Here is a 22,550-nt window from a genome sequence, read left to right on the forward strand (position 1 = left end):
ATCTCTGCCTGGTAACAATTGACCTGAGTGACACAGCCGTGTGGCATTGACAAGGTATGCACACCCTGGCCTGGCACTGACTCCATCACGGTCCGTGTATAACTGTTCTTGCAGGCTAGTGTTTTGATGTGCTTTTCTGCTGTTGTTCTGTTTGTTGAAATAGGAAAGTTAGACGAAAAGTGTACTGTATCTTTATACTCAAAACACTGAGAGGCCTGTGAGTTTAATCCAGCCTACTTGGCTTGTTTATATTACTAGTCTGGTGCCTGTTAGCATTTAAGTTTGCCACCCTGGGACAGCCAGCATTAACCTGCACATCTCCTTTTTTCAAAATGCAGAGTGACACCAGTAAGCACTATTGATCTGGTGATGATCAACTCTATGACTCCTGGCAGGTCACTCTCCCTCCTCCTACCTTGCCTGTCATCTAAATCTATTGCAAAAAGTTGTAATGAGGCTCAAAATGTGATGGTGTATTTGAAAGTGCTTTGTAACCAAGTACTACACAAGGGTAAATTATTATTATCTTTCCCTGGGCAAAATGGTGGTTTTATTCTTCTAATTTAGGAGGCCGAAGGAGGGAACAGTGGTTTATTGTGGGAATCTTATTTTCTCTTATGAATCAAAAGATTACTGACACAGGGACTTCCCTGGTGGTGCAGTGGTTAAGAATCTGCCTGCCAATGCAGGGGACATGGGTTCGACCCTTGGTCCGGGAAGATCCCACATGCCGCGGAACAACTAAGCCCGCGAGCCACAAACTACTGAGCCCACGTGCCATAACTACTGAGGCCTGTTCGACTAGACTAGAGCCCATGCTCTGCAACGAGAGAAGCCACGGCAATGAAGAGGAGCCCCCGCTAAGCCCTGGGGGGATAGCCATGGTGAGTGCTTGTGCATCTGTTAAGAATTGCTTCTTTGTTTGCTATAGTCTTACGGGTCTCATGGACACAAGCCCTGTTGGTTTTCAGAGCTAGCTGTTTTGGGAGCCAGGCCCCCTGGTGGGAATCTTAACAGCTGGGGCCCTAGATGTGAGGTCCAAACCCTTTGCACCTCTAGGAGAAGTTGAGAGTTGGGGTTCCTGTTTCAAGGTGGCTATTTTCTCCTTTGTCTGGTGTATAGGAGTCACTCAGCTAATCTCTGGATCCCTGTGACTGTATAGCGTATAGCCGTACAGGCATACGTCATTTTATTGTGCTTCCCTTTGTTGCACTTCACAGATATTGTGCTTTTTACAGGTTGAAGGTTTGTGGCAACCGTGCCTCAAGCAAGTCTGTCAGCGCCACTTTCCCAATAGCATTTGCTCACTTCGTGTCTTTGTGTCACATTTTGGTAATTCTCACAATATTTCCAACTTTTCCATCATTAGTGTATTTGTCATGGTGATCTGTGATCAGTGACCTTTGGTGTTACTATTGTAACTTTTTTGAGGCCCCATGAACCGCGCCCATATAAGACTTCCAACTTAAGCGATACATGTTGTGGGTGCTCTGACTGCTCCATAGACTGGGCATTCCCCTGTGTCTCTCCCCCTCTCCTTGGGCCTCCTTATTCCCTGAGACACAGCAATATTGAAATGAGGCCAATTAATAACCCTACAGTGTCCCCTAAGTGTTCAAATGAAAGGAAGTGTTGTAAGTCTCTCGCTTTAAATCAAAAGCTAGAAGTGATTAAGCTTAGTGAGGAAGGCATGTCCAAGGCCTAGACAGGCTGAAAGCCAGGCATCTCGCACCAAACATTTAGTCAAGCTGTGAACGCAAATGAAAAGTTTTTGAAGGAAATTTAAAGTGCTACTCCAGTGGACACATGAATGATAAGAAAGTGAAATAGCCTTATTGCTGATATGAAGAAAGTTTGAGTGGTCTGGATAGAAGATCAAATCAGCCACAACATTCCCTTAAACCAAAGCCTAATCCAGAGAAAGGCCCTGACTCTCTTCAATTCTGTGAAGGCTGAGAGAGGTGAGGAAGCTGCCGAAGAAATGTCTGAAGCTGGCAGAGGTTGGCTCATGAGGTTTAAGGAAAGATGCCATCTCCACAACATCAAAGTACAAGGTAAAGCAGCAAGTGCTGATGGAAAAGCTGCAGCAAGTTATCGAGAAGATCCAGCTGAGATAATTCACGCTACACTAAACAACAGATGAAATAGTCTTATCTTGGAAGAAGGTGCGATCTAGGACTTTCATAGTTAGAAGTCAAAGCCTGTCTTCAAAGTGTCAAAGGACAGACTGACTTTCTTGTTAGGGGCGAATGCACCTGGTGACTTTAAGTTGAATCTAATGCTCATTTACCGTTCCCCAAATCCTGGGACCCTTAAGAATTATGCTCAGCCTACTCTGCCTGTGCTCTATAAACAGAACGACAAAGCCCGGATGACAGCACATCTGTTTACAACGTAGTTTACTGAATATTTTAAGCCCATAGTTGAGACCTACTGCTCAGGAAAAAAGGTTCCTTTCAAGATATTACTGCTCACTGACAATGCACCTGGTCCCCCAAGAGCTCTGATGGAGAAGTACAACGAGATTCATGTTGTTTTCATGCCTGCTGACACAACATCCATCTTGCAGCCCATGGATCATGGAGTCATTTTGACTCTCAAGTCTTATTATTTAAGAAATACATTTCATAAGGCTATACCTGCCATAGACAGTGATTCCTCTGATGGATCTCGGCAAAGCAAACTGAAGACCTCTGGAAAGGATTCACCATTTTAGATGCCATGAAGAACATTCATGATTCATTGGAAGAGGTCAAAATACCAACATTAACAGGAGCTTGATTCCAGCACTCATGGGTGACTTTGAGGGGTTCAAGACTTCAGTGAAGAAAATAACTGCAGATGTGGTGTAAACAGCAAGAGAACTAGAATTAGAAGTGGAGCCTGAAGATGTGACTGAATTGCTTCAATCTCATGATAACACTTTATGGATAAGAACCTGCTTCTTATGGATGAGCAAATAAAGTTGTTTCTTTTCTTTTTTTTGGCCGTGCGGCTTGCAGGGTCTTTGTTCCCTGGCTGGCAGTGAAAGCGCCGAGTCCTAACCACTGGACCACCAGGGAATTCCCATAAAGTTGTTTCTTTTTTCTTTTTTTTTTTTTTGCATTACTCAGGCCTCTCACTGTTGTGGCCTCTCCCGTTGCGGAGCACAGGCTCCAGACGTGCAGGCTCAGCGGCCATGGCTCACTGGCCCAGCTGCTCCGCGGCACGTGGGATCTTCCCAGACCGGGGCACGAACCCGTGTCCCCTGCATCGGCAGGCGGACTCTCAACCACTGTGCCACCAGGGAAGCCCTAAAGTTGTTTCTTGAGGTGGAATTTACTCCTGGTGAAGAAGCTGTGAAGATGGTTGAAGTGACAACAAAGGATTTAGATTATTACCTAAACTGATTTGATAAAGCAGCGGCAGGATTTGAGAAGACTGAGTCCAATTTTGAAAGCAGTTCTACTGTGGGTAAAATGCTACAGAGAACTTGTTCATGAAAGAAAGAGTCAATCGATGTGGCAGCCTTCACTGCTGTGTCATTTTAAGAAATTGCCACGGCCACCCCAGCCTTCAACAATCACCACCCTGATCAGTCAGCAGCCATCCACACGGAGGCAAGATCCTCCACCAGCAAAAACATTATGACTCACTGAAGCCTCAGATAATGGCTAGCATTTTTTTAGAAATGAAGTATTTTTAAATTAAGGTACGTATTTTTTGGATATAATGCTATTGCCCACTTCAGAGAATACAATAGAGTGTATACCTAACTTTTATATGCACTGGGAAACCAAAAACTTCGTGTGACTCACTTTATTGTGACATTTGCTTTGTTGTGGTAGTCTGGAACTGAACCTGCAATATCTCTGAGGTGTGCCTGCACATTTTGTGTGTCCGTGGGAGGAGGGGCGCTCAGGGGCCTCCCATGTCACCATCTTTTTTTTTTTTTTTTTTTGCGGTACATGGGCCTCTCACTGCTGTGGCCTCTCCCGCTGCGGAGCACAGACTCCGGATGCGCAGGCTCAGCGGCCGTGGCTCACGGGCCCAGCCGCTCCGCGGCATGTGGGATCTTCCCGGACCGGGGCACGAACCCGTGTCTGCTGCATCGGCAGGCGGACTCTCAACCACTGCGCCACCAGGGAAGCCCCCATGTCACCATCTTGATCTACTCCTCCCCTCCCATTCCTGTAGCGTGCTTTCCCAGCCTCACGGTGAGGACAGATATATGGCGAGGAAAGAGGGAGATGTCATTCATTCACTAACGTTTAAAGAGCGCCCCTACGTGCTAGGCACTGGGGGTTATAAAGACAAAACAGGTACAAACCTTGCACTAAGAAAGTTCAGAATTTTAGTGAAGATACAGGGAAACAACATTTCCATGTGAAGAATGTACAGCAGAGGTATGTGGCGTAGTCTGAGAGCTTGGAGGAAGTAGTGGGGTGGGCAGGCGGCCTCATGGAGGACTTGTCTTACGATCTGGGTCTTGGAGGTCGAGCAGGAACCAGGCAGGCAGGGGTGGCACACTCCCGTTAGACACTGCGGATTTATTCATCAGAGAGAGCAGTCACTGTTCCCAAACTACTCTGATCAGGTGCAGCCAATGAAAATAATCTCCTTTGTGGCTCTGGACACCATGAAAACTCTGGAGGTCTCTGTTGCCTTCTTGTTGAATAGGAGGAGTAATGTCAACTACTTAGAAGCTCAGGGAGAATGAATCAATTTATGTGGTTTACAAGAGCAAGTGTTTACTTATTAGAAAGGCTCCAGGGGGAATACGTGCAGGAGAACAACCCGGCTCGAGCAAGAAGAAGCAAATGGGGCTGGACTCTCATTAGCCCGTGACGGATTGATCTTCTGTCACAGATTCCCCAAACCCCCAGCAATTTCAACTGCAAGCTTGTTCAATATTTTAAAACCAATTTAAAACCAATTGTTGAGTTTGCTTTAAAAAAAAATGTTGCATTAATCAAAAAATGCATTAAGATTAGGGTCAAGCAGCTTAACTTATGGGAAAATCCTGATTGGGCCCTGGGAGACATGGGCTTGCCTGGCTGGATAATGTCAGAAACCGCTCAGCTTTAGAGCGAGAACAGTGGAGAGTAGCCACAGACGGCTAAAAGGAAAAACCTTACAAATGAATTGAATTGAAAGGAAATTTGAAGAAGGCTAATGCGGGCATTTTGTTGTATTAGCAAAATTCAGACACAAGGATGCACATGAAGCCTTCCGTTCCAGGAAGGGAGGCTGCGATTAGATTTTTATTGTCAGTGTGTGGAGTGCCATCCTTTCAAAGATTTCAGTTAAGTGGGACTGCAGAGGTCATCCATTTGGAGATCACTGCCGTTTGGGAGAAATGTAGGGAACAGAAAATAAACTGGCTCTATAACAAAATAAAAACCCTTCATTCTCTTGCCAAATGGAATTGGCTTTTTCAGTTTGATGAAACAGCTTGTTGGGTTCATCCTTCTCTGCGTCCAAGAGTAGCTCTTGTTGAAATGAGGAAACCGGAGGCGTGGTAAACCAATCCATAGAGGATATACTGGTTATCCTGTGTTCTTTTCTCTCCTCTGCTCTGTGTGTGGAAGGCTGAATCCGATGGGCTGTGTCCCTTGGGTCCCTTATGGCTGGCTTTCAGTTGGGTGTGGCCAATGGGAGACGTCTGTAAGAGACCAGAGGGTGAGCGGGAGACGTCAAGGTGTTGGTCCTCACTCCCCTCCGGCTTTGGGTCTACTTCTGGCAACGCTGGACTTTCCACGATTACACCTCCTGTCAGAGCTCCTCCGTGGTTCCAGCTCTTGAGGTTGGTCCCCGTGTTACGCCATTTCCTCCTCTTGTCCCTTCAGGCCTGGCGCAGTCATGGTTCCCCCCATGCTGGACTCCAAGGCCCTCCACATCGATTTGGTTCTTGTGACCCTTCCCCACCACTGTAGGTCATCCACGACCCCTCAGTTACAGTCTCTTCTGAGGAGGACCCTGAATGGATCAGAGACTTAGGAAAAAATGGCAGCGAAACCCCCAAATACTAGTTGCCTTCTGTTCTCAGGCAATAGTGAACCAGCAGACTTTTCCAGCTTGGTGGGTCCATTCGCTTTGTTTCCAAATAAGAGAACTATGAGGCTGGTCCAGTTATCCGAGCTCTAGGCCGGAAGGAGGCTCATTTCAGAGAGGTCTTGTTGCAGGGCCGTCTCTTCCTGAATTCTCTCTTAGATAACCCTGTCTTGAATTAAAGATTCCTCCTCTGAATTCCCATCATATTGTTTGTGCAAGCCTTGTGGCATCTAATAAAGTAACATAAACTCCATGAGAGCAGGGACTTAATCCCCAGAGCCTAGAAAAAAGCCTAACCCACTACAGGTGTTTAATACTACTGAATGAATGAAATAATGTCTTTTTCTTTATAGATGCCACTGCGGAAAGGGAATGTTGCCAGCCATTCCAGCAAACAACAAATGTTGCCCGAAATCAAGCCACTGGCCACTGCAGCTGCCCACACAGTAGATCTTGAGGGGAATTCAGGATGCAGAAAATCAGGAAACGTTCTGTGCTCTGGATACTGGCCCTAGGTAGTTAAGATGCATATCGAAGGAATAATTTCAGAGCCCAGACTCTTGTAGCTTCCCATACATAGAAAAGCACTAAAATCATCAACTTGAGAGGTCTGCCTTGTTTGATTAGCAGTAATCTTTTGATGTTTGACTACATGTTTTTTTGTTGTTGTTGTTTGGTTTTTTTCAGCACAAACTCCTATATATCCTGGCTCCTCCGTTACCTCTTCAGAGCCCAGAGGCTGTCTCCCGGCTAGAGTCCTCAGTAAGGCCCTCAAATAAACTTAACTCACAACTTTTAGGTTGTGTGTTTTTCTTCAGTCGACACCACCATCACTTAACAAACATCCATTAAATGTCTGTGCACCAGACACTGTCTTGAGCCTGGGGATGTACGGGTGGACAGAACACAGGGTAGCTGAGGAGAATCTCGCCTCCGTACCTTTGTCCATTCAGGGCCCTCTGCTGGAATGTTCCCTGTCGTCCCTATCCCACTGTTCTCCTGACAAACTCTGACCCACCCTCCATGACTTTCCTAGGGAAACACGGCACAAAGCTCTATTCACTAAACTTAGTTTTAGCATATTATGATCAGTATCTATTTTCCTGTAAGTCTCCCCTGTGGCTCCCCTATAAGCCTCTGAAGATAAATGTACTTATCTACATTTCTTCAGAGAGTCTAGCAGGATCTCCGGCCGGTAGAAATGCTCGATTTAACACCTGCTGATTGATGGTGTGTGCAGACACAGGCCCCTTGATACTGGTCATCTGTGCTCAAGGCCAGCTCTAACTTTCTTTCTCCCATATTTCTGAGTTTCTTTTCTTTTTTAAATTTGGGCTGCCTTAATCATTAACACCAAGGTTGGTTAGTGCCTCCTGAAAGAAGAGTGAAGGGGATTATTGAGTGGGTCAGCGCTGGACAGCTTTAGGGTAAGCAAAGCTCTCCTTCACCTCACTGCTACTGTGTTCAAGTAAACAGATGTTAGGGTACCCCTTCTTGGAAGGCTTTGTCCAGGTCTGTTGTCATATGTACATATGTGTGTAAACTGCTGGATCACACCTATCTCCCACAGTAGCAGCCTTTGTTCTGGTCTAATCCTTCTGGCCCTGAGGCAAGGAGGCGGGTCCCAAGGTCATTATTATTCCTGACATCAGGACCCAGTGAGCTTGCATCTGAGTGCCCAGAGCTAAAATAAGTCAACAGGAAGAGCGTGTGCCATAGAAATGCAGTCCAAAGAAGATATACAGATTACCAACAAACACATGAAAGAATGCTCAACATCATTAATCATTAGAGAAATGCAAATCAAAAGTACAATGAGATGTCATCTCACACCGGTCAGAATGGCCATCATCAAAAAATCTACAAACAATAAATGCTGGAGAGGGTGTGGAAAAAAGGGAACACTCTTGCAGTGTTGGTGGGAATGTGAATTGGTATAGCCACTATGGAGGACAGTATGGAGGTTCTTTAAAAAACTACAAATAGAACTACCATATGACCCAGCAATCCCTCTACTGGGCATATACCCTGAGAAAACCATAATTCAAAAAGAGTCATGTACCAAATTGTTCATTGCAGCTCTATTTACAATAGCCAGGAGATGGAAGCAACCTAAGTGTCTATCATTGGATGAATGGATAAAGAAGGTGTGGCACATATATACAATGGAATATTACTCAGTCATAAAAAGGAACGAAACTGAGTTATTTGTAGTGAGGTGGATGGACCTAGAGACTGTCATACAGAGTGAAGTAAGTCAGAAAGAGAAAGACAAATACCGTATGCTAACACATATATATGGAATCTAAAAAAAGGTTCTGAAGAACTTAGGGGTAAGACGGGAATAAAGACACAGACCTACTAGAGAATGGACTTGAGGATATGGGGAGGGGGAAGGGTAAGCTGTGACAAAGTGAGAGAGAGGCATGGACATATATACACTACCAAATGTAAGGTAGATAGCTTGTGGGAAGCAGCCGCATAGCACAGGGAGATCAGCTCGGTGCTCTGTGACCACCTAGAGGGGTGGGATAGGGAGGGTGGGAGGGAGGGAGACGCAAGAGGGAAGAGATATGGGGACATATGTATATGTATAACTGATTCACTCTGTTATACAGCAGAAACTAACACACCATTGTAAAGCAATTATACTCCAATAAAGTTGTAAAAAAAAAAAAGCAGTTCAGCCCTAAATCTCTCAATGCTCAGGGTCAGCATCTTAGGAGCAGCTGAGAAGACCTGAATTCACTCATTATGTTTCTTTAGTTATGCTCATACTGAGTAAATACACCACAGAATACCTTATAGGGATTCACTTCTTTATGCTCTCATTTTAGAGCATTCCAAGATACTTAAAATTCTCAACTGTGAAATTAAAATGTTCTGGAACTTCTATGTCTATTTATGGGGTTCCCTGTCAATAAAATGACTAAAGGATTTATCTGGGTAGATTTGGTGTTTATACCCTTGTTAACATCTCTATCAGGAGAAAAATAATGAGCAAATTCATCAACTGTGTTGAAGTTTTTACTCCTTTCCCCTAAGGTTTGGTTGATCATAATTAATAAATAGAAGAAAATATGTGCAATTTTGCATTTCCCTAAACCTGATTTAGCACTTCAGAGAGTAAGGCTTAGTAAACATGTTCTTTACCTAATCAAGACTGAAATACAGTTTAGCATAGTCCATGATATTGTAAGCAGCTCTTTGCAGGAAACCACCCTTAGCAGGAAACCCCTTTTCCTGTCAATTCAGCAAAGCTACATTGTAACTAACTTTTACACCAGGCGCCCCTGAGCTCTGCTCATCTCTGGCCCAAGCACACCTATCAAATCTTTTGATCACACAATACCTTGCCTAACCTGTTGGTTCTTTCCATGGATCAAAGAAGCAGAAATGAAGCATAAGTAACCGATGACCCGATCTCTTCCCTAGCTTCCCTTTCAGTAATCTCCTGAACAAACTCTGTGAACAGACTGTGTGAACAAGATAGCATCCAAAGAAAGATCACAAGAAGTCAACAAGCCTGCATGCAGTGGGGGGGGATGGTGACGACTCTAACCCCCCATCTCAATGATTAGCTGAGATTACTTCCCTTTTTCCCTTTAAAAACTTTCATGGCCAAGCAGACTCTTCAGAGATGCTTTTTTGGGGACACTGAGTCTACCATCTCCCCAGACTGCTGGCTTTCTGATTAAAAGCAATTTTCCTTCCTACCAACAACTGCCTCTTGGGTATTGATTTTCCAGCGGTGAGCAGCCGGACCTGAGTTCAGTACCAATATTGCTAAAAAGACAATGATATCCTTGCATCATATAATACTGCAATACGTCTACCACTTCATTCATGGAGAGAGTTTTCACCAAAGATTTTAAACAAAGGCACTTTTGAAAAAAAATAATGTGAGGCCAGTATTGATTTCCCTGTTTGAGAGGTTGTTGAATGGTTTTCTCTCTTTTCTAAAGACTCCTCTGATCATGCTACGATACCTTATCCCTAATCCACTTACCTCTGGGGTAAAACTCTCATGGAAGTACCAACACACCACACATGGCCACTGGGAAGTCTACAGCTCGCCCGGAGGAAGGAAGTGGTTCTGGGGGGACCGATGGCCGGGAGGCCAGAGCCCCATCACCATGGCTGTAGGCTACTAAACTGGCCCTGATTTTTTCAGATTGGAACCTTCGATGGTCTCCAGGAAACAGCTCTCACCCCCATAGCCTGAGCCCTGCTTTGAGGAAGGAAGAGGGCACTGTACCTGAGTAACTGCTCCTGAGGCTTCAAACAGGGCACTGCATTCACCTTCATGGTACGGTTCCTTACAATCCCGGCAAAAGACGAACTGCAGGAGGACAAATGCAGGTTAGAGAGGGGCTTGCTGGTTGCACTTGGTCACAACATGTTTTTCTTTTCCAAGTTCATTTTACTCCTGCCTCTGACTTGGGTGATCGTTTGTGTGCCAAATTACTTTTTTTTTTTTTTGCGGTACGTGGGCCTCTCACTGTTGTGGCCTCTCCCGTTGCGGAGCACAGGCTCCGGACACGCAGGCTCAGCGGCCATGGCTCACGGGCCCAGCCGCTCCGCGGCATGTGGGATCTTCCCAGACCGGGGCACGAACCCGTGTCCCCTGCATCGGCAGGCAGACTCTCAACCACTGCGCCACCAGGGAAGCCCCCAAATTACTTTTTGCAGAGAGAAATAAAGTCATATTTTGATGGAACTGTTCACTCTTTACTAAAGAATGTTCTGAGCACTGCAGCAGGGTTTCAAAAATGAATGCGTCACATTTCCTCTCTTCAAGAAGTTTCTAGCCTAGCAGAAGATACAGTAATGCAAAGAAATACCTGTAGTAAAGAGTTATTAGTGTTAGAATGTGAGGAAAACAATTTCATTCAAGAATTTCATATCTAATATTTGTTTACGTATAGAGAGGATATATATATATCCATGTTAAAGGACTCATTTTTGTATTGAAAGTCTATTGTGGAAAGAAGAAATGGGCTGTTGTGGGTTGAATTTTGTGCCCTACGGATTCATATGTGGAAACCTTAACCCCCCGTACCTCAGAATGTGACTGCATGTGGAGACAAGGCCTTTAAAGAGGTAAGTGAGGTAAAATGAGGTCATTAGGGTGGGCCTAATGCAATACGACTGGCGTCCTTATAGGAGGAGATTAGGACACAGACACACAGGGGCTGAGACACGACCATGTGCCGACAGGGGAGAAGGTGACCGACTGCAAGCCAAGGAGAGAGGCCTCAGAAGAAACAAACCCTGCTGCCCCCTTGTTCTCAGACTCTCAGACTCCACGACTGTGAGAAGGTAAGTTCCTGTTGTTTAAGCCCCTGGCAGCCCCAGGAAGCGAATGCACAGGCTGAAGCGAAGCTTCTCACCCAGTGACCGTGCTCCTTCCAGTACTCACAGCTCCTTTCGGGTTGGAAGGTACCCAGGAGCCAATGGTCCTCCACCCTCCATCTGACAGAGAAGGAAACTGGAGAAGTGAATGCTGGAAAAGGAAGTTATCCTACGACCGCCTGGCATCACCGGGCCCCTTCGGAACGCACTTCCCAACCCCCAGCCCTGCTCTGGAGATGCTGTGGTGGCTTAGGGCGTGAGCTCTTCAGTGTGACACACTGGATTGGAGTCACCATCCCATCAGTTGACGACCAAGACACCTTGGGACAGCTGCCTTGGCATCTGTGCCTCAGTCTCCTCCTTTGAAAAACCAGGGTAACAATGATATCTACCCTACATGACCATCATGAGAGGTAGGTGGGATGACACATACTAAGTGGCTGTAAGCAGGCCTGGCACACAATATGTTCTAAGCTTTAAGGAGATGCCAGCTAGGCACTGTTCTTCCTCTACTTTATTTCACAGCTGGAGAAGGAGACGCTTCACTAGAAAACTGTTCTGCTTCAACGACCATTTATTTTACTAGTTGGGGAGTAACATCTCTCACAGCAGAAGCTGTATTTGGAGAAGATGCTCTAGCAGAGAAGTGAGCATGGTCAACGAGTATGGCACGGGGGTGATGGTGGTGGTTTTAGAGAACAGGCCCAGTGGGATCTGATACTCCTCCCATTGAGAAGTAGGCTCTAGACCCCTTCTGCTTAAATCCGGATGTACTGACTGCTTGACCAGTGTTACATGGTAGAAGCGATGGTATGCCACTTTTGGGGCCCAGGCCTTAAGAAACTGGCGGCTTCCACTCTCTGTCTCTTGGGACATTTGCTCTTGAAGTCCTGCCACCCACGGAGAGGCCCACGTGGAGAGGAACTGAGGCCCCCAGCCAACGGCCAGCACCAACTTGCCGGCCATGTGTCCGAGTCATGGCTCAAGTGGGTCTTCCAGCCCCTGGATGAGCTGCCCCAGCTGACCCCACATGGAACAGACACAAACTGTCTGCACAGGGCTCTGTCCAAATTACAGGTTTGTGGGCAAAAACAAAATAAAGTAAAGCAGGAACGAGATTGTCGCTGTTTTAAATCACTAAGTTTTGGGGTGCTTTTTACATGGCAATCGATAACAAATATAGCGATGGCACTGGATGTCTGGAAGCCTCAAAAAAGCTCCAGAGGCTTGAAAGTTCTCAAATTCATGTTCAATAGCATAAGCCAGAAATTTAGCTCAGTTTTGCTTAAGATGAGACCAATTCGAACTGATGAACAAACAGGATATAGAAAAAACCCAGCTTTACCAAAATACATCAATATTCTACCTCACCTCAAAACAACAGCCCTTCCAAGACATTTAAAAATAAATAAAAAAATAAATAATTTATAATATTTGGCTCCGTTGGGTCTTTGTTGCTGCGTGTGGCCTTCTTCTAGTTGTGGCGAGCGGGGGCTACTCTTTGTTGCGGTGCACGGGCTTCTCATTGCGGTGGCTTCTCTTGTTGCAGAGCACAGGCTCTAGGTGCACGGGCTTCAGTAGTTGTGGCACGTGGGCTCAGTAGTTGTGGCTCGCAGGCTCTAGAGCGCAGGCTCAGTAGTTGTGGCGCACGGGCTTAGTTGCTCCGCGGCATGTGGGATCTTCCCGGAGCAGGGCTCGAACCCGTGTCCCCTGCATTGGCAGGCGGATTCTTTTTTTTTTTTTTTTTTTTTTTTTGGTACGCGGGCCTCTCACTGTTGTGGCCTCTCCCGTCGCGGAGCACAGGCTCCGGACGCACAGGCTCAGTGGCCATGGCTCACAGGCCCAGCCACTCTGCGGCACATGGGATCCACCCGGAGTGGGGCACGAACCCGTATCCCCTGCATCAGCAGGCGGACCCTCAACCACTGCGCCACCAGGGAAGCCCCGGCAGGCGGATTCTTAACCACTGCGCCACCAGGGAAGTCCCCAAGACATTTTTTCCCTTCACGTTGTCTCCACCACGGAAACAGCTTCCCCTCCGTCCCCATGGTCAATTTCTTGTTTTAACAACTCATCTGAAGATCATTTTAATCTCAGGACATAACAAACAAGAAAGACAAGTATTTTATAAGGAAAAGGCCTCTTCTACAGCTATGTCACCATCTCTCTTCTCGCCAGCACTTTCAGAGTGTTACAGATTATTTCTTCTCACAGCAAAGAGAATGAGCCCACGTTTTGTGGGATATAAACTTTCCTTAAAGGTTCATGTTGGTGGGAGAGGGGTATGTGTCAGGATGTCATTACACAAATCACCAAGACCACCAGGTTTTAATTTCTGACAGTTTAATTTTCCCTGAACTGACAGCTAATGCAGTGAACAGTGAAGGAATTGGATCGTAGAGTCCTTTCTTAAGGCTTTTTTTTTTTTTTTAATGTATCTGCTCATCTTTGGGTTTGTCTCAGACCCATCACTCTGTTCTTATGTTGAAAAACTGTGAACTGTATGGTTCAATCACTGAGAAGAGCTCACTGTGTGATTTCACCCCACTGCTATTCATGGAAGCAAGTCTGATCTCTTGGCGTGACAGGGAAAATGTTTCACATCTTATTAGCTCGGGGATGAGATATAAAATCAGTTTCATGGTAGAGGAACACTCTGGAGGTTGATCAGTTTGTCAGAATAAATAGGACTTTCCTGACACAAAGACGTTAAATTCCCTTTCATACTAGTACTACAAAGAATAGACTATATATATATATATGTATATAAATTTAAAAAAAACAGAAAAGAAAGAGCCTATAAAAATTAAACCCTCACCACTTCAGTATGGCAAAAGGCAAGTGAAAGCTGAAAAAATGTGTTGGTGATAATTTGGCATTAATGCACTTGCTAATTTGCGCCTATTCAGAGAGTATAACTTAAATTTAGATACATTGTGCCATGGGCTTCCTAGTTAAATAAATCTGTCTCATACAAAATGAGGAAATATCTAGAAGGTCTGATTTGACCTAAAAAAAGTTCAGGGTTTGTAAAGCAATTATACTCCAATAAAGATGTAAAAAAAAAAAGAAAAAGTTCAGGTTTTTTTGGGGGGGTTTCAGCGTTGGCTTTTTTTTTTTTAATATATCTTTATTGGAGTATAATTGCTTCACAACACTGTGTTAGTTTTTGTTGTACACCAAAGTGAATCAGCCATACGCATAATATATCCCCCTATCCCCTCCCTCTTGAGCCTCCCTCCCACCCTCCCTATCCCACCCCTCTAGGTCATCCGCAAAGCGCCAAGCTGATCTCCCTGTGTTATGCTGCTGCTTCCCACTAGCCAACTATTTTACATTTGGAGGACGTGGGGTGGGAGGGGGAAGCTGGGGCAAAGTGAGAGTAGCATCGACATATATGCATTACTGAAAGTTCAGGTTTTTAATTAAGTTATCCAGAACTCAAGACTGTCAACCAGGTGCTTGTACAAATGCTTAGGACTTCAGTTCTCAAACTGTGTATGAAGGAGCCCTGGGGTGTCACAACAAGCTCACAGGGGTGGAGTGGGATCTTTTAAATTTTTGAGGAAAAGCACAGTGACACTCAGCATCTGTTGGACACTGTGAATTACTAACTCAAGGCTGTTCATGGTGTTAATGTAGATTGTGCTACCCTCCTTTTGATGACATCATGTTTTTGCAAAATGGGATTTTTGGAGGTTACTGTGATAAAAAGACAGCTGCCAGGTGAGCATCTCTTTGGACCAGGAGATGTAGTTATTTAAGAATGAAATAAAAATATTTTTTTCTGGGCTTCCCTGGTGGCGCAGTGATTGAGAGTCCGCCTGCCGATGCAGGGAACACGGGTTCGTGCCCTGGTCCGGGAAGATCCCACATGCCGCGGAGCGGCTAGGCCCGTGAGCCATGGCCGCTGAGCCTGCGCGTCTGGAGCCTGTGCTCCGAAACAGGAGAGGCCACAACAGTGAGAGGTCCGCGTACCGCAAAATAAATAAATAAATAAATAAATAATATATATATTTTTTTCTTTCAATTTATGTGAACTATTTTTTCAAATGGCTATGAAGTTGTTAAGACATTAATTCTTACTATGTTATGTGGACCTAATTATTTAATAAACAGAACTGTTAGGCGTTTCTTTTGGCCTAGAAGCACCAGGAAAAATTTACCAAGCCACTAGGGGCATGGTGAACAGAGGAAGTTTGGGGAACTCTGGCTTAGGCAGATACAAAACTCCTTGAGATAATGTTTTGGGTCTGTTTGCAAAAACTCCTAGGGGCACAGGTATTTCCAAAGAGCTTGAGGAGAAAACATCTGGCTCCAATATTTTCATATTCACTCTGACAACCTGCCTGTCTCCTTTCTGGGGCACATGGGTCTGGCTTTAACCAATAATGTAGAAGGCTGCAATCTCCCCAGGGGTTTATTAGTCATCAACTGTGGGCTCTTATTTGCTGAGACTCTTTTAGGATGGCTTGTGAGTAAATACTAACTGAATGGAAGAGACTACCACACAGTTATATTGTATACTTTTCCTGGATTATTTTCTTTTGAGATAGATCTGATAAATGCTAATAATTTTTGCATGTTTTAAAAAAAGAATTTTTAAAGCCTTTTAAAAATCATAACAGTAATACATACTTATTCTATTGGTTCTCTAAACTCTATCTCCTTATTACATATGATTAAAAAGCAATATCTATGGACTGTATTACCTTAGTGCCTGTGATGTTGATTTTATGTGCCAACTTGGCTAGACTATAGCCTATTCAAGCAAACACTAATCTAGGTTTCTCAGTGAAGAGAGACAGTCCTAGATGATCTGGTTGGGATTGATTCAATTAGCTGAAAGGTTTTTAAGAGCAGACCTGAAGCTTCCTCAAGAAGAGGGTTCACCTGTGGACAATAGAGTTCCAGCCTGCCCGTCCTGGCAGCCTGCCCTGTGGATTTGGGACTTGCCTAGGTAGCCCCATAATCCCCATAATCACATAAGCCAATTCCTTGCAATCAACATCTCTCTATAGATACAGATATATTAGACGTAGAGATATTTATATATAAATATATACTAGATATCTACTGTAGCTATATCTATAGATATCTCTTTATATATCTACAGATCTATGGGGACAGCTGAACATGCCTAGATAATCTATATTTATATTTATCTCCTACTGGTTCTGTCTCTCTGGTGAAACCTTGGTTGATACAGCTAAGCTCCTACAGAAGTTTTACTAGGTCAGTTTATTTATACTAGGTCAGTTATTCTTTTGCAAAAGAACTGATATAAAAGACAACTTTTGAATTGTCTATGTTATTTGAAAAATTGTAATTTAAGTCTTCCCCCCTCCCTTTTTCTTTGGCTGTGCTGCAAGGCTTGTGGGATCTTATTTCCCCAACCAGGGATCGAACCCGGGCCCCTGGCAATGAGAGCACGGAGTCCTAACAAGTGGACCGAGAAGGAATTCTCTCCCACTGTTTGTTTTTAATCCCGAGTACCCACAGGACGATGCGTCTTAGAAGTCAACACCAGGAACAAGTTAATCACTCCCAGTAGTGTGATGGCTTCCCTTTATCCGACAGCGAACCTGGCGAACCTGGTGATCCAACACACTTTTCTCTTTGGAGCAGCTGCCTGTCTGGTCGGTGCCAAACTTCTCACTTAACGGTAGTAATTAGCTCATCCTAAATGCCTAAGATGAAGTATACAATTTTTTTTTTTTTTTTTTTTTTTTTTTTTTTTGCGGTACACAGGCCTCTCACTGTCGTGGCCTCTCCCGTTGCGGAGCACAGGCTCCGGACACGCAGGCTCAGCGGCCATGGCTCACGGGCCCAGCCGCTCCGCGGCACGTGGGATCTTCCCGGACCAGGGCATGAACCCGCGTCCCCTGCATCGGCAGGCGGACTCTCAACCACTGCGCCACCAGGGAAGCCCCTGAAGTATACAATTTTAAGACAACTATTCAATAAAGGATAAGTTCAATAAGACACTTTTTTTTTTCTAGTAAGTAATAGCCAAACTATTCTTACCATTCAAGTCATATTTTTTTGCCTTGCGGTTAATATGTGTTGAGTATTTATTTTGGGTGAATAAAATCTTGGACTTGGACAACATATAAAAGAATAGCATATTGTAATTCCTGAAATCAGACAGCGATATTTGTATTTTAAAAACTCAGATACAATTTAGTGTTTAAAAGTAAAGTCTTTGAAGTCAGAGAGACCTGGACTCAGAGGCCCTTCTCTACCATTTATTATCTGTGTGATCCTAACATCTCTTTGCTTTAGCTTTCTGCACCTGTAAAGAAGAAATAATAAGATAATTAATATTTAACCCAGTTTCTGGCACTAGTAAATAGGAGAAATGGTTTTCTCATGGAGTTACAGTGTTTTATAAGCAAAAAAATTCCATAGAAAAGTAAGGTGATAGTAAAGCACCTTGTTAATTAAAGCAGTTCTCAATATACTAATAATTGCTGTTGTTCTGTGAAGGCCTGAGTGAAACTGAGGACCTCGTGGGAAGCGCCAAGCTTGGCAGCTCCCCATAACTGCAGTAGAGAAAGGGATACTGACCTCTCGTTCCTCGCGTACACGCAGAGGTGCCGTCACTGTCACTCCCCGTAGGAAATCCCACACTACCATACAGCTAAATAAACTGCCCGTCACGCTTATCATTCAGTATCATGTCAGTAGACAAGTCATTTGATTGATGTTGGAGTTTGATTTCCCATACGCCCATAATGGAGACATTCAAAAGGATATGTATGTATATTTTCTCTTTGGAAGCATAAAAAGGGATGAAATGAACAGCCTCAAATGCATTCAGAACACGCAAGTGGTTATTATCAGTAAAGGTGAGAGCCAGTCGGCACCTACAAGCGATGAACCTCAGGATAAGGGTCTGACCCTCAAAGGTGAGTGATCTCTATGCGAAAGCCCAAAGTTCTTTGTGCTTGTTTTCTATCACGGCAGCATCTATTACAAAAGCATTTTATTATGTGCCATTTATTTTTCTTCCACAGCTCTGAAGTTCTGTGTTAAAAGAACAGGAGAGAATCAAATATCATCTCAGGACCCCTTACTATATTCAAGGGAAACATCAAAACGATGACGCACACATTTGTACTTCTTTGGGAATAGAGGAAATATTTTTCTTTTAGGTGTATGACTTTCCAGAAGATGGCAGCAGTGATATATGAGATTCAGCCCCAGTGCATTAAAAATAGTATATCAAAAGAGGGAGGCTCCCCATGGGGTGACTAGCCGCTGATATATGGAAAACTGGTTCTGACAAGACAGTGCCACAGAACGGAAATGGTGTTAGATTATAACGCGCTAAGACACAAGTTCGAAAGGAAGAAAGTCAGGTTATTTCCTTTCAAGTACACAACATCTTAGAATCACAGAATCTCATGGTGGGAAGCAGTCTTAAACTGTGCCATGCTCTAAATACAACAATCTTTTACATGCAATCTCCAAATGGTTAAAAAGAAATAATTTCAAGGAAGCTGGATAGAGCTCAGTAGCTGAACTCTTCTGTATTTTTCAAATTCTGTACAAATCATCAAGGATGGTTACACAATGCCGTCTATGTTCCCACAAAATACTGTGACCTCTACACTCCCGCCCTACCCCATCCCCTGAATTATTTTTGCTTTAGGTTCGCTACCATGAAAAGCCCCTTACTCTCCTTAGTTTAATTTCCATTCACAGGCGTTCTTAAAGGAACTCTGAAAATTCCCTTTTCCTACAGCATCATGATCTCAATCAAGTACAAGTATGTATCCATTCAGTCTTTTGGTTGTGCAGAGTCTTAATTTATACACTTACTGTGAGTATGATCTAATGGGAAACTTTATTACCATCTGTCTCAGAACCTATTAGAGATGAGCTCATACAAGAGACCATATCTGCGAACGTACGTTCAACATGGAACCTTAAATTAAGAGAGGCGCCTAATAAATGCTCCGAACTGTGTGGGTGGTGCGCCTGGTGATGATACTCCTGGGAAATGAACTGTCCAATGTATAATCATAGACAAAAATATTTGAACTTATTTCCTACTTTAAAATATTTACAGTTTTTTCAAACTTAAAAATGCTTCTTGACCATTTGTTTTTCCTTGCTCAAAAACAGCTTTATCGGGATACAATTCACATAGTCTGGGTTTTTTTAAATGGTTTATATATTTTTTGAGTGAATAATACATGCACACAGCACAAATTCAGAGGGTGCAAAAGGCAAATAGTGAAAAATAAGTCTCCCTTCCTCCTCAGTCAGCTTACAAAGCTTTCCACAGACAATCACTGTCACCTGCATATATAAAAGCTATTTCGAGACTAAAAATGGTATATAGAATATTGCTTTATGTAATGTGTTCTGCACCTTGCTTTTTCATTTAATACATTTACAGCCTGTCCTATATCAGTGCGTGTTGAGCAACCCTGAACAGCTGAATTTTTCCTCAACAGCCACACGATATTCAAGTTGATAGATGTATCGGAATTCATTTAACCAGCACCCTACGGATGAGCATTTAGGCCCTTTCCGATATTTTGCCATTATAAACAAAGCTGCGGGGAACATCCTTCTCCGTAGGTCATTTTGCACGTGTGAAAGGAAATCTGTAGGATGAAGTTCTAGAAGTGAAATAGCTGGATCACAGGGTGTGGGAAGTTTACACCTGTATTGCTTTTGCGAGCCTGCTCTCGGTGGAGCCTGCGTGGGTCCCGGGCCCTGCAGTGAGGTGTGTGAGGGATGACCCGCCCCGCCTCCCCTCCAGCGTGCTGTCACCAATCAGGGCCTTTGTCAAACCCGAACAAAACAAAACAATCTCTAACTCACAGCACTTCTGCTAAGGCCTTCTTTATCCATGTTGGATTTCTGCAAAGACGTGTGCCTGGCCAGAGAAGTAACTCCGAGTCACTTCTGAGTCCTGTCCAGCCGGCTGAACCAGGGTCAGGAGGGGCCTGCAGCCGGCCCTCCATCATCTCCCTGCTGCCCCTGCCTGGGCTCTGAAACAAGGTGCTCGGGGCTCGTCTCCTCCTTGTTTGGACTGGCCTGGATTCATCCTCATGGCGGGAAAAGGACTCTAAGCGAACTTTAGCTTCGGTGGCTTTAAACACTGACAGCCAACAAACTGGGGGTCCAGGTGAGGGAGAAGGAAACAGGAGACGAGGGAGTGGCACGGTCAGTTGCCGGAGGCTGCGTCCTGGGCCTCAGCTCTGAGCAGAGCAGACTCAGCACCCCTGCCGCTGCCCTGCCAGGAGGACAGCAATGACAGCAACGGGCAGGGACCCTGGGGGAGTGTGACAGGTGTGACCGATGGCAGTGATCCGCTCTCCCCAAGCCTCCACACTTCCTGTCTCACTCTCTCTTTCTGTAACCGTTTTTTTTTTTTTTTTTTTTTTTTTTGCGGTACGCGGGCCTCTCACTGCTGTGGCCTCTCCCGTTGCGGAGCACAGGCTCCGGACAGGCAGGCTCAGCGGCCATGGCTCACGGGCCCAGCCGCTCCAGGTCATGTGGGTTCTTCCCGGACCGGGGCACGAACCCGTGTCCCCTGCATCGGCAGGCAGACTCTCAACCACTGCGCCACGAGGGAAGCCCGCTGTAACCGTTTTAAAGAAGGATTCCCGTGGTGCTGCCCCCATCCCACACTCCACATCCCCAGCCCCCTCCCTCACTTCACCGCTCCCCTTGTTTCCAAAGGCTAAAGTAGGATTTAGCTGCAAGCTGGGACTCTTGCAAGTATTTGATGATGGTTTTCACAGCATCCTTGTTCCTCTAAACAAACTTCTTGGCGGGTAAATTTCTGCATCTGAGTGAAAATCCCCTTTAACATCTTACAAGGCCGGCTCAATGTTGCTTTCCAGTGAGCATTTCCCAAACCTTATGGAGCATTTGGCTCCTTCCAGAAAAGGAGCACCGGTCACAGAGTATCAAATTCAACACCACTTTCAAATATTGCCATTCATTAGTGAACATGTTTGAATATGGCCATTCGTTAGTAAAATGCATAACATATGTCTTCTATAATTTTTAACTGGTTTTTAATCCTTGTGACCTTATCATTTACAATCTGTAGAAAGGCACTAGGCTCTGTAAAAACGGTTACACTCTGCCAGTCCAAATGTGAAATTCAAGCCATATGGCAGTTTGAGCCCCATGTGTCCCATATGCCTGTGGGCATCTTTCTGCTCGCTAGCACAGCAGGGGAGATGCATGCTTCCCTTGAATGCCTGGGCCCAGCCCCAGGCAACTCCGGTCAGGGTCAGCCTTGGAAAGGTGCTAACAGTGTTGGGGGCACTCCCACTGGCACATCTTAGAGATGTTTGTCTTTGGAGGTTTTGCAGCTTGTCAAACCTTTACTATGTGTTAGGCGGTTTTATAGGTGCCTTGGGAATGTCCCTGTTCCCACCCCTCTCTCCATAGCCTCAGCCAAAAAAGGTCAGGGTATTGTTCTCTCCAGTACTGTCTCTTTCTTATATTCCTCGATGAAATGTTTGTCTCTCTATATGAAACTATTCTCACTTATCCCCTCTTCTAAATGAAGAGGATTTGAATCTTATTCACCCTTGTTTTCCCCAGATCCAGTGTCTGGAACATAGTAGGTGGTCACTGTCTGTCTGCCGCACGCCAGGTGCACCCAGTTCAAGGCGTTTACAACTCAGTAGGAGAGATGATGCTTATGGAGAACAAAGACCTGGAGGACAACAGCCCAGAGTCATGTGCTGAAGTGTCCAAGGATGCAAGTCTGCAGCAACTCCCAGAGAAGAGCCCCGGGTTGGGTTGGGGTTTGGCCGCAGTGGCGTTTGCTTTTCTGCCCCTCGCATTCCGTCCCCTCTTCGGGCAGTGGTTCTAACGTTAGGCTAGTCTCTCACCTCTCTGCTAACAGCTTGGAAAAATCCCTCCCCCGTTCCCGACCCCCCTCCTAAACTAGGGTGCTGCCTGCTGCAGATTTCCATCTGGACAGGGTGCAGCCACTTCAAATTCACGTCAACTCAAATCCCATGTGATTGTTGTGGAAAAGAAGACTGGGATGAAAGAGCAGAAATTCAAAGAGTTAATTTGAGGGGTAAGGGCAGGGGACCCAGAAGGAGGGGTCCCTGCACACCTGTAGGACCACACCTGCCTGGGGCCGCCCCTCGTCCTTTCCCGCTCTCTTC

The 22,550-nt window shown here is 45.0% G+C and overlaps 1 protein-coding gene across 1 annotated transcript in view; it reads right to left on the reverse strand.

Annotated features, from left to right (window-relative positions):
* The window catches only part of PRKN (parkin RBR E3 ubiquitin protein ligase), a gene marked incomplete at both ends in the record, with an annotated part of 1,053,566 nt that overhangs the window by 21,583 nt on the left and 1,009,433 nt on the right, over positions 1-22,550 (reverse strand). The window contains one exon of the mRNA XM_079716751.1: positions 10,292-10,375. Within this exon, the coding sequence (XP_079572877.1) occupies positions 10,292-10,375 (84 nt within the window). The remainder of the gene's footprint in view (positions 1-10,291; positions 10,376-22,550) is intronic.

The sequence above is a fragment of the Hyperoodon ampullatus genome, assembly GCF_949752795.1.
Source record: "Hyperoodon ampullatus genome assembly, chromosome: 12".
NCBI lineage: Eukaryota > Metazoa > Chordata > Mammalia > Artiodactyla > Ziphiidae > Hyperoodon > Hyperoodon ampullatus.